The following is a 12752-nucleotide window of genomic DNA, read 5'->3' as shown; positions in this document are numbered from 1 at the left end:
CTTTTTTACATACACCCAAACAACGCCGGTATAATGAAGTGGAAAAAAGTGTAGTGGCTCCGGTTCCCCCATTTCACAAACATGTCAATTTAGCCCTGTTACTACCTCTGCTGCCGGCTTAATGGCCGAACAACAGGCATAAAGTCTACACACCTGAATGAGTGCGCTACATTAACGTACTTTTCTTGGACTCTGCCTCGTACATTGCAAATATTCTGTAAATTTAATACTGTGAACTTTTACATTCATGCACAAACTGTACAGCTCTACAGCTTTTATTGTTTTTAGATTTAGATAGTCAGTTTTTTGTTTTTTATTTATGCTTCTTGACTTGCAGTTGCTTCCATTTTTATTTATGTTTTGTTTTGCTGCATTTATTATTATGCACAAATTACGTGAATTCCTTGTATGTCAAAACCTCAGCAATAAACCCTATTCTGATTCTTAAAAAAGCCCTTCTGCAAATATCAAAGCTACTTTATTAGCCTGCACCATAAGATTTCTGTGAATTTACACTTAATACACTACTTAATTGTTGCACACCGTTAATGTACATAACCACTTGTTATAAATAAACTAGATAACTATTCCCGATACGCAAACTACAATAACTTAGTCATGTATTTTCAAATCAGCAATTACCTGTCACTTGAACTTCATAACTCCATCACCATCTTAATTTAACTTTCAAAATACTTACAGTACCACATGTCTTTGCTCTCATTTCCTCCAGAGATCAGTATAAGGATCATGATTTTCCACATGTCAGTCCGCTCCAACCCAATATTACGGAAAACAAACCTGGCTGTGTGGAGAGCATGGAGGTCATGGAAGTTAAACCTGCACTCTTCTACAGTTTGCTCATCTTCTGGACCTGGTCCTGGTCCCCTAGACAGATCTGAAGAACTGTCCCCTGTTTCAACTGAAAAGCCTCCTCATACTCCTGTCATGCTTAAAGAAGTGCTTCAATACTTAGACATCCAACAAGGTCAGGTATGTTTGTATCCTTATTATATTTGCAAGCTTTTTGTTTTTTACAAAGTTTATCTCTGGTTGTTTAAATGTTCCTGTAAATATGCCAAAGATTCATTCAGACCAAATGAGTGCTGTGTGAAAGTATTCTAACAAAAGCGATAGTGTCATTTTACATCTTTCATATCACCATCATTGCCAATATGATTTATTCACCCACTGATGTATTTTCGCATTAAAAAGCTCCTAGAATGTGTTCAGACTATCAGCAAATCTGATGTGTGACTAAATTGGATCTCTAGGACTGACTGCATTCACTGATATTAGCAAGTGATTAGGTTGTATTTGTATTTTCAGGCATTGTGATCTGGTCTGCCTTGGTTGCTGTGGTAATGGCACAGGCACGCAAACTCATACTGTTCCTCTAATGTGTGTCAGAACATTTGAAACACCTATCAATGTCCTACATTTCGATTCAGCACCACCACTAACTACAGCCTCAAAAACTACAGCAGAGGGGAATCAACGCCTCTCTGACAGCATCAATAACAACGTATAATATCAGCTTCACAGAGATAAGATTTATTGCAGGGCTGTAGTATTAGTTTTGTAAACAAATACATTGGTTTATTTGACTTCGATAAAAAAAAAAAAACCCCATCATCACACAAATCACACCACCTCAGTTGTGTCTCTGAAGATAACTCTTTAATGATAGTTATTCTCTTTACTGAGATGTTTGTTGCTAAGGTAAAAATTCTGCTCACACTATATAACGACTTGTTATAAAAGCTCACATGAATTGGACAGGGTACCAGTAGCTTGGCTTTTATTTAATGTATGTACTACCAGGACAGATGGGCATGAGTCAAAAGCCTTCTGGTGTGGCAGGCAGCATAGGAGGGGAAGTGATGCCCCCCCATATAATGCATGGTCAAGGCAGGTGGGGGCCATGGGTCAACAACTTAGTCAGGAATTGCGCCACTGTAAGGCTGTTGGCAGGACACAGGGTGCTGTGTCGCTCCTGCCTGAACTTTAGCACCTCTAAACTCCTCCGCTACCCGCCCATTTGCCAACTGTCCCAAGACAGCTTGCCAATCAGATGCTATTAAAGAACAGTTTGATAGAATTTGTTTTTGCATGCTGTAGACCTCACTTAGCGTGGCGTTTTGTAGAAATGTTGCATGATAACATTCAGAAGTCATGTTTTAAATGCTGTTTCACTGCAGATGTCTTTTATTTATTTATGTGATGACACATATCTGATGTTGCAGTTTCACTGGCTCTATAGCCACAGCAACATTACAGCCTTATTAGGGTGTTGACATGTTACACATTCATATAGCTAAATTATAACTCTATACACAACCACATGCTCCGTCAGTCTCAGTCAGGGAATCACAAAAACTGAATCCTGTCATGACTCTCTGACAAAGCTGCCATTTAAGCAGTCAAATTTGTGGTGGTTAAGTGATGGTGTCATTAACAGATCAGTTGCTGTGAGGAAGAAAACCTACCATTGATATCAGACAAATGTTGACTGAAATCATTGAGGGCAGTGAGATTAATAATTTGAATGGCTATTGTAAAATAATCACCGATATGTAATTGCTCTTGTCAGCTGAAGCGGAGTGTGTATGAATGGAGTACTTAAACGATGATGGGTGTCAGAGCAAATACTGCAGTTAAACCAAAGTGTGTAAATGGAGCCTTTCAGTGCCCTGCTGCCTCCCACACAGGACGTCTGGCTGCAAATGTGTATGCAGGTAGCTAATTTGCGCTGGTAGCCCACACTATATTTTCAGTTTTACAAATGGTCATCGTGCTTGCTTGTTTGGTTTGGATTGATAGTTTGTCACATTTCTTCAGTGAATGCATACATTCACTTAACAGTAGTACCTTGATTTAAAAGTCCCATCCAATGGGTTTGAGACAGTTTTCTGATGTGTTTCTGTGTGGAGCAGCATACTGGAACAGGACTTAAAGTGTAAGATGGAGAATGATTTTTAGCCACAACAGCTGTGTAGCTGTAAGGATGCTAATATTGGTCTGCTGGTTCACCACTTGGGTCCAGACTGAAATATCTCAACAGCTATCTTTTGGATTGCCATGAAATTTTTTACAGATATTCATGTTCCCAAGAGGATGAATCCTAATGACTCTGATGACGTTTCGTGTAGCGCCACCAGCAGTTCATTTTTATCCTGTGAAATGTCTCATCGTCTACTAGATTGATTGGCACAGAATTTTGTACGTACATGTACGGTTCTCAGAAGATGTATCGTAATGACTTAATGATGGTCTGACCTTTCATGAGATGATATTTGGGTTTTTGAGTGAAATATCTCAACATTTACTAGATGGATTGCCATTAAATTTGGCACAGACACTCCCTGTCTATGGCCTCAGGATGAATTGTTATAACTTTGGTGATCCATTAACTTTCCCTACAGTGCCACAGAGCTGCTTGACTTAGTCTTGTTAAAATTTGTTGAGACAAATTTCACTGATAAGTTCATTTTGACACATAATGAGCAGAAAGAGAGAGAGTTAAACAGGACACCCAGGGACACAAGGTAACAAAATGGAAATATCAAGTGCACAAGTCATGCCTTTGGATGCTCAGTACTTTTCCAGAGATGTGCACAAAAAAAGATTAGCAGTTACTTTGTTGAGTGTTGGTACAGTGTGATCATTCAGCTACAAACATAAAACCCAAGTTGAAATAAACCATACTTTTCTTTTAATACTGTCCCCATCTTTTACTGAATGTGTTATTAAGATAGCCCACCAGATAGAGATGTTTGCAGTAGAGAGCTAGAGGGACTCAAGCAGCTGAAAGATGTGCAGAGCTGTTGATACTCAGTTGATGCTCAGTGGTGTTCAACCCACAACCCTAAACTAAACGCCTCCACAACTTAAATTGAGTTTTGAAACTTGGCTTCAATCAATCATGTGAAGCAACAGTACTAAATTGACTTTTTTTGAGCTCTTAATTTAATGCTTTAATGCAACCTCCTCTTCAACCCTTCAGCTTGGTAATACTCCTGGTTAAGTACAAGAATTGTGCTCAAAAGGACGAAGCATGAGGAGTCCTCCACTGGCGCAGGCTACTTACGTAGGGGACCTCCTCTAGAATAGATTAATGAGCCATCAGCTGAGAGTCCAGGGGAAAAACCCTGTGCTGCTGTAGAAGGAGAAACGAGCTGCCTTCTCTTACATTTCAGTCTCAACACACTCCCCCTTGTGGAATTAATGAGGCCATAAGTGTTAAACCTACTTTTTTGGATCGATGTCAGGGTCTTTGAACAATCAGCTCAAATTTTTAACAGGATTCAGCAAATATTAACTATTAGACTTAGACTATTGGTTGGGCAGTTGAATATTCCTCGTTGTGTTTCAGTGCATGAAAGTATATCCTTGTGATTTGCTGGTGTGACGGGATTTATTTTTGTTATTGAATTACTGAAGTAGTTTTGAAGAATTACATTTTTGGCATACATATAATTATATTGGTGAAAAGCGAGCATCACCCATGGCATCATGCCAATCATCCAGAATCTCCACGTACACATTTCATCCTGTTGACAGTCACTATTGGTGTATGTTTGAGTCTTACTTTAGTTCCTGTTAATGTACATTAGAATTAAATGATTAATCTGTATAATTTAATTAGGGTCGAATATCTATATAACATGACCTCTTAAATGCTCGTACTCTTACCTCCTTACTAAGCAAATCTAAAGGCAACAACAGTAAACAGTTAAATAACTCTTAAGACCAGCAGAGCACTTATATTTTTATGTCATCATGAAAGAAACAGAAGCATTAATGCCACTTTATGTACAAAGCAGGAGGTTGCCAACGTGGAGCTTGAACACCGTAAATAGCACAAACCAGGCTAGACTCATGATGACAATGGAAATCTAGCACAAAAATACAGCAAAACAGGCAAACCACAAATCACAGGTGTTGTAGCTTGTTAAGGCCCTGAACCACAGCAGACTTAGTGGAGTGCTGCATTTTTCACTTCCCCTGTTATTTGGGTTATTTGGCTGGCTGTAATTCGGACACATGAAGAGGCACTCTGTTCTTTGGATAGACGACCACAGAACACTCGGCCAGCTGCTACTTCTCAATGTTTTTTTTTTTCATTGCATTTTTAGGTGCGACATGGAACGCAGACCAGGAAAAAGTAGTGTATAGCTGTGTGACATGAAAGACTAGTTAAGTAGTTACCATCTGTTTTATGTCATCTCCACCTTTTTCCATTCAGTGTGGTTTTGTGGAGCGGTATCTTATGGAGGTTGTGAAGGAGGAACAATGCATCAGTGTTTTATCCAAATTAATCCAGCATATCTAAGTGTGCCATTCCAGATTGCTAATGTCAGCACAAGCTAATTTTTTTTCCAGGTACTGGGTGTATCACCTTGTATAGAGGGGCATACCTCTTTAATGATCTTGTCTCTTTAAATTAGTTTTAAGTCTTGCAGCTGAATTTTGGGCCATCTGAGGAGACAAATGACTCTTTAAATCCGCAGTACAGTGTGTAATTTGTGCAAGACTGTTTAGAAAGTTAATACACAATCTATAAAACCTCTATTGTAGAAGTGACAGGAAGCAATTGAAGGGAGTTTAAATAAGCGTGATATATACTCTCTTTTTGATCTTTGTGGGTGCATGGGCTCCAGCATTTGAAATGTACACTACTTCAGATAAAAGGTCCTTCTTTTGTGACCTTTATCTGTGTTTCCTAAATTATATTCCCAGCATCAGCCAGGTGAAGCGCTGTTGTAAATACAAGCAAAGGTGTAATATGATCTTGTCTCTTCAAATTAGTTAAAAGCCTTGCAGTTGCTGTTTGGGCCATGCAGCTGAAGTCAAGAAATGTCTTCCGGAGTAAATAGGTGTAAAGGAGTTATATCGGTTATATCCTGATGTTGTTGTCTTTGTGTCTTTTCTTTATGTAAATACTTTTGTAACGCTGCTAAGACAGACTCTTTATGAAGTAAGTTTTACTTGTTTTTTCTAAAAGAATTTGACAGTGTCTCTGTCAGTGTCTCCTCAGACGTACAATCCCTGATTTTAGCTTTGAAGCTATATTAGATTGTAATATGTAATATTTTGTTTTTCAGCTGTAATCAGTTGTGTATTTGTGGGAATGAATATTGGATTTTTTTCAGATGTAGAAATGTAGACAATTAGCATTTTATTTAGTTTATTCTGGCAACACATGTTGAAGTTGTGTTGTAGTCCTCCTTTAAAAACGCAACAGCGCAGACAAACTCATCTGTCATATATAATGCCCACAATAAACACTGTCTGTATTATCTGAAAAAAACAACAAATTGTTTTCTCTGTACTAAACATGCCACCACAACCTCTTCTTGGTCTTTAATGTTTTTTCTTTCTTTTTTTCTTTACACTCCTTTTTTGGGAGCACTGAGTAGTGAAAGAGGAGGCTGGTAAATAATTGATCCTTGTAATTAAACACTCCAGCCAGGGATGCTGGGGCTGATTGACGGCCAGATATTAGGCCCTTGTCTCGTAAGGTTGCAAGTTTAGTCTGAGGTTATCAGTGGCCAGAAGAGTCTTTCTCCCTCCCTGCCTCATTACTTTCATGAGTAGAACATTTCATAGTGGAGTGGTGGGTGGGGGTGTGGTGTGAAGACAGTCTGGGACTTCATTAGCCAAATGGGGTGCCTCAGTCTACAGAGCGCCAAATCGTTCAGCCTTGCTGAGCAGACAACCCATTTGTGGGTGCTTCACCACACTGTTGTGTTGGAGTTGTTTTAGCCCTTACATCTGACACATTGTTCAGCTTTAGGTTCACCTGAAAAACAACTCAAACAAATAAAACAAATCTTCTTGTTCCCACCTGAGCAGATGGTGTCTATCATAGCTTACTTTGCTGCTATCGTTCAAACTATATTTGCTCACTTTCCCAGTTTTGCTACATGTCTTACTAAGCTTTATATCATATAGGCTTACAGTAGAGTGTATTGTCCAATAAAGCTTTAATGCGCCCCTAAAAGTAAATACTTTCCGAAATGTTGCACTTTATTAATGTTTGATTCAATTTGCCATGACAGCATTGACTCTGTATGTGTGTTCGTGTTTGTTTGTTTGTGTGTGGTGGGTGAGAGAGAGTGTGTGTGAGAGAGAAATCTCTTTACAACTGATGCATGCACATAACATCAAATAACAGTGCATGGCACGGGGTAAAGTGGAGGAGAGAGTGCTGCTACAACATCAATTACTGAGAGTCATATTTGCATATAGCTTTAATAACAATTATTGAAATTGTATAACTCTGTACTCACATGCATCCAATATTGCAAACTTAGTAAAAATAAACTGGAAGCCATCCTCGATGCTGAATAGATGCTATTACAGCAGGTTTTATTGCAATATTTACATTTGTTCCTGGTGTGTGAGTGTGGGTATGCTAATCAGATACATGCCCTGTGGACAGCTGGATTTAGATGACTCATTCCTGCAACACATCTTCAATTGGTGTTTGTGTGAGGTCCAACTGCATTATCTCAGTGGTCTTTCTTTTAAATATGTTCCAGATAATTAGATGACAAAACATGTATCATTTAGTGTAGTTACTATTTATCACTGCTAAGGTTTTTGATACCATTTAGATTTATTTATTGGGATTGTAATTCCTATTTTTCCACTTGATTCCAGTTTTCATCAAAATGTTCCCCTCCTTGTCATACTCGAACACCATGAAAATGTGCTGATAGCAAACAATGCCTTTATTTTCAGCTGATTTAGACAAGCAGGAAGCGTGATTTATCATAATTGTTTAGACTTTTCTGGTGTTCTATTCGGTGAAATAGCAAAAAGATTACATTTCTATGCACAAGGTTAATATTAGTATACAGTTGAGAATTTGATGCCCTAGCCTTAAGTGTTTCTGTCATGTCTTCCCTTGCATGAAATAGTTTTAACAGCAGTCTTATTTTGCTGTATTACTGCTGTCTACTGTAAAACCTAGCCATGCTTACGAGCTCTACTACCAGCCATATTGCAAACATTAGAGATGTGTGGTAATGCATGTGCACACTGTTACATAGATGAAAGTGTCCTGATCTGCAAACACCAGCCAGCACACACTTGCTTTCCGTATAATACCATCAAAGGTGCAGCCCGTTGCACAGAAGCAATTTGTGACACAGGTCGCAAACGATCGTTGCTCAAACTGCATATGTATCTACGAGTCTTTGCAGAGCTCTCACGTGCTCATGGCCTTTGTTTTCACGATTGAAACAGTTCATAATTAGTGAGAGGAAATGATCTCATGTTGTAAACCGCAGCTTGCATGTTGCACACGTGTTGAAATTGCCCCTGGCTCAACTTTTGGCACAGTGCACTACAGTGTCATCCAGCATGTGCTGGGTTGTTCCGTCAAATGGATTCATTTTTACTTTTTTCCGAAAACGATTGTCTTTGGCTTTCCATATGTAAAATCCCCCCAAACAGCATCAGGAAGAGGGTCTTGAGGCCAATTTAAACTGACGGTGATTTAAAACAGGTGTGATATACACTCTCTTACTGATCTTCCTTAGCATGTGTTCCTGCATCTAAATGATCTTTATTAAACTGCTGTTGCACCTTCTCTGATAAAAGTCAGTGGCAGTGACCTTATCTGTGTAACCAACATTATCTATATTCCCAGCAGCATCCAGATGAAGTGCTGTTGTTCTCAGCTGGAGTGCTCCCACTCCTTGCCTTCTCTGTTTCCTGACTAATTTGGCAGGAAAAGAGCATGTCCGCTCGACACTACATGACACTACTGACCTAAACCAGTAACAGAAGTTCTCTCGCTTCCCTTTCACTGTTCCTACACCATGTCCACCTCCACAGTTAAATCAGAAACTTGGGCTCCCTGATTTTTTAGAAACTGTATTGCACACACTTAAAATGTATCTCATAAATACCTGCTTGGTTCTTCTTGAGCCTCATATTAAATCCCACAAGGCTTTCCTCATACTCTTGTCAATGCACCACATTTAAACTTAATGCTTTAGATGCCAGATGTGCTTTGGCTGACCTTCACCTCTGCTGATGATTAGCTGAACGAAACACATGCATACTGGCAGAAGTGCTGGAGATAATAAATTTCAGCCTTGCTGTATTAGCAGCGTCCTGCTGAAGGCAACCCTCATGTACAAGCTTATGTTCCCTCCAGGCAGCCTAAGGCTCCCGAGACTGACCACTACCCCCCAAAGGCTAAAAAGACTGATTTCAGTAATTGAGAGCCTGGAGCTCACTGATGGTCTTTTGTCCAAGTGGCAGCTCAAAGTCAGACCTTTGGTAGTTTCCACCTTTACAAACTACAGATCTGTGCCAGCCCCTTAAGCTTAGGGATGAACTATATGTCCACATAGGGTTAGGCTTTGGGTTAGTAAGACAACTGTCATCCATTAAATGTAATAGTGATAACCAAGTTACAGATCTCTGAATTGCTGCCCACATTTCTGATCTGTAGGATCTTTCCATGAGACAAGTGTTAACTGCTCTTAGCAGCCACAGTGTTGAGTGAAAGTGAAGTCGGTGGCATGGATATGTCACTTACTACTGATTGGTAGTGAAACTAACTGCCTGATTAACAGGCTAATACTACTAGTATCACCACCCACTGACACAGAGGCAGCCAATAAGGAAAATACCAACCAATATAAGAGGTACTGGTATGCCTACATTATGCACACTCACTCACTTTTGTAGCTTTAACCACACTCATTGTGATGGACTATGTGGCTTTTATGGTCCCTCCATCTCTTTTAAACAGGTACTGTACATACAAAACCTTGGTGGACTGATGATAATGCCAGTCATGGAAAGGCCCGAAGCAGCTTCATCAGTACATAGCCCTGCACTACGAAGCTTCCCTTCGAGCCCACCCCCTCACCCAAGCCACCTCCACCGTCCCCACCCCATTCCCTACTTCCTTTCATTTCATATTGTATTGTCAACCCAGTCTTCAAACTACTGGAAGCATCTTCTTAAATGCCTCTAGATGTCTTTTTCCTCTTACCATGCCTTCCACCAGGAAGCCCTCATTTAGCTCGACTCCTCTTTGCACTCCCTAATGGACTTGGCCCTGTTCTTCTTTTGTCTTCCTTTAGTACCATGAAATTCACCTTCGGGAGAGAAAGCCATCTTTCCTGATGCTTCTTTACATTTTGTGAATATAGTTAGATGATTCCACCCCCTCTTTTCAGTTTCTGTTCTGTTTTCTCTCGGGCTTTATATAGTTTGCATTGTTTCCTTGGCACACTGTATTGACAGTAGTGTCACACTTAAGATAAATCTTTGAGAGCAGTGAAGAAGAGCAATGAAGCATGTAATCATTTTGAATAGATTCACTGCATCATTTTTGACCTTATTTCTTGTTTCCTGTTAAAACAAAGAAATAGCCTTTTGGCGTTTCTGTCACAGTTCGTGGCGTTTCCTATCCACTGGAAGTTAGTTGTCTATATTTTGTATTTTTTCTATGTATTTGTAAGCGTGTCAGAAAAATGGCATCAGTAGAGGTGGTCTTCTTGAGAAAAAACACAGCATTGGTCATTCAAACTTCTTAAAATGGCCTATGTTTACATTCAGGGCCAAAGCTAGACGTAGTGTGACATAGAGGGCAGGAAAATGTTGTAGGGAGGAGTGGCGATATATAAGGTTTTCTTCGACAGTTGTGACCAGGATTTGCATCTCCTCTTTTGCACACACTCAATGCTGCCTTCTTTGTGAAAGTGGTATATCCCTAATGTTGTTCTAGTAGTTGTAGTTGTCTAAACTTAACCATAACTTTCCCATAATTTATGTGGCACGGCTGTGATCTGCCTGTAATTATAACCAAGTTGTTTTTGTTGCCTAAACATTGTCATGGCAGCAGATCAGAAAATTCTAACATTGCTCATTTTTGAAATCGTTAAACACATTTTTAATGTAACAATGCATGCATCTCATCATGTTTAGTGATGCTCGTAGTGCACAGCAGTTGTTTCATACCAACGGAGTAAGAGGTGACGGTGCAGTAGCCGGTGTGAGCCAGAGAGTGAACATCTACTTTTTGTGGATAGTTGATGTGAGTCGATGCTGGAAACTGAGGTAGTGTCGTATCTCAGTGCACGTCCATCTGTGATAATGCACATCATGAGTCTGCTGATGATGGTGGCGAGTGTTTTAATACACGTCATGCACTGACCATGTGTTATCCTTCCTACACATCCCTATATTTTTGTCCAGTTTTCCTGGCCAGCATCAGACCAGCATGACACGTAATATATTGGTGAGCCCCTCCAGACATGTTTGAAGACGTCATAAAAAAAATCAAATTACAATTGATTTATGTAGGCAAAAAGCCTTAAAATTAGCTACACCCCTGCTCTCAATCCACAATCTCTGAATATGCAAACACTGTTAGTTTCAGACATTCAACTTTCAGACACAAGATGTCTCATACTTCGCTGAAAAGGCCATTTTCAGTGTAAGTGCAGTGGAGGATTCATGTTTCCACATCACACTTGTGTATGTTTCACCCTGGTTGACGATTGGCTCCCAAAATAGTTGTGATGTCACAAAATCGTGGTTAAATCACGTGTTAAGATCTAAGATGAGCACAGAGAAGGTTTCCAACTTCAGCAGATGAATGTGAAAACAGCCGTCTAGTCAAACTGCACATACGTCATTCTGCACGGTGAAGGTCAAACAATAACAAACAACAACAAAATGCAGAAATGTTGTCTTCTTGGATATTTATACACCAGCTCAGTTGTGAACATTATGATTTGACTAGACAAATCAAAGTAATGAGGAGGATTTCACACACTGCAACCCTCTTGCCCTTATTTTCAACCCCAAACTAACCTGCTAGACTGTGGGAAACATTAATTTGATTATCATGAATGACTGTCTCCCACAGCTACGCAGCACAGAAGTGAGGCTGTAGTCTCTGCTGATGTTAAGGCTGTGTATCCTGGAGCCACTGCTGAGTGTACAAAAGAATGTGTTTTTTTGTGAATTAGGTAGATGCAGTTTTTCAAATAAATTTTTGAAAACAGGCTGGTATAGGAACATGTCGAAAATGTATCTCAGTGAAACTACGTTATAACAGACTCAGCATCCCCCCTGATATATGACAGTTATAATAAACATGACCATGACACACTGACATTGTTATAATTAAACACATACATTTGTAATTAGGATATCTTCTGCTGACTGTAAATTAATTTTTATCAGTCACTGGACCATTGTTGTACTGCATTTGCAAATTTGATTCATGATGTTACTCACAGTAATTAGCTTGCTAAGTCTGTATTGTTAAGCCTGTGTCTGCATTCAGTTTTAAACCTTCAAATGTAGCTCAGTAAATCTCCAACCTGCAAGACAAAAACAGACAGTTTGGCTGGGGGGGTGGGGGTGGAGAGTGATGACTCATGCACACAGTAGAGGTCCCTCCCTTTCCATTTCTTTCAGTGTCCAATCAGTTCTTTCCCAGCTGTCACTCATTGCCTCCAAATCAGATCCCCACAATGCTTTACTATCCCCTGTAAATCGCTTTATTTGCAAAGGTTTAAAACATGCCAGGTAAATGAAAACACCATTCACATCAATTTGACACACAGATTGCTGCTTGATAATGTGATTACCTTACAGTGCAGATGATAATCCTCTGCATCTAGGATGTTTTGGTCATTCAGTGGCCCCAAATTCAACTGAATCGCACATGAACACATTTCCTAATGCTCCAGAATAGATTATGA

The 12752-nt window shown here is 39.6% G+C and overlaps 1 protein-coding gene across 4 annotated transcripts in view; it reads left to right on the top strand.

The window, feature by feature from the left end:
* mettl15 (methyltransferase 15, mitochondrial 12S rRNA N4-cytidine) overlaps window positions 1-12752 on the top strand; it is a 50929-nt gene that overhangs the window by 3485 nt on the left and 34692 nt on the right. The window contains exons 2-3 of one of the 4 annotated variants that reach the window (XM_076729635.1): window positions 734-993; window positions 9779-9850. In XM_076729635.1, coding sequence (XP_076585750.1) covers window positions 751-993; window positions 9779-9850 — 315 coding nt within the window. In that variant the 5' untranslated portion in view covers window positions 734-750. Of the gene's footprint in view, window positions 1-598; window positions 994-9778; window positions 9851-12752 lie in introns of those variants that run through there. The other 3 variants (XM_076729625.1, XM_076729652.1, XM_076729643.1) reach the window with 3 other exon arrangements.

Source organism: Chaetodon auriga, chromosome 1 (assembly GCF_051107435.1).
Source record: "Chaetodon auriga isolate fChaAug3 chromosome 1, fChaAug3.hap1, whole genome shotgun sequence".
NCBI lineage: Eukaryota > Metazoa > Chordata > Actinopteri > Chaetodontiformes > Chaetodontidae > Chaetodon > Chaetodon auriga.
This window is presented reverse-complemented; position numbering and strand designations above follow the sequence as displayed.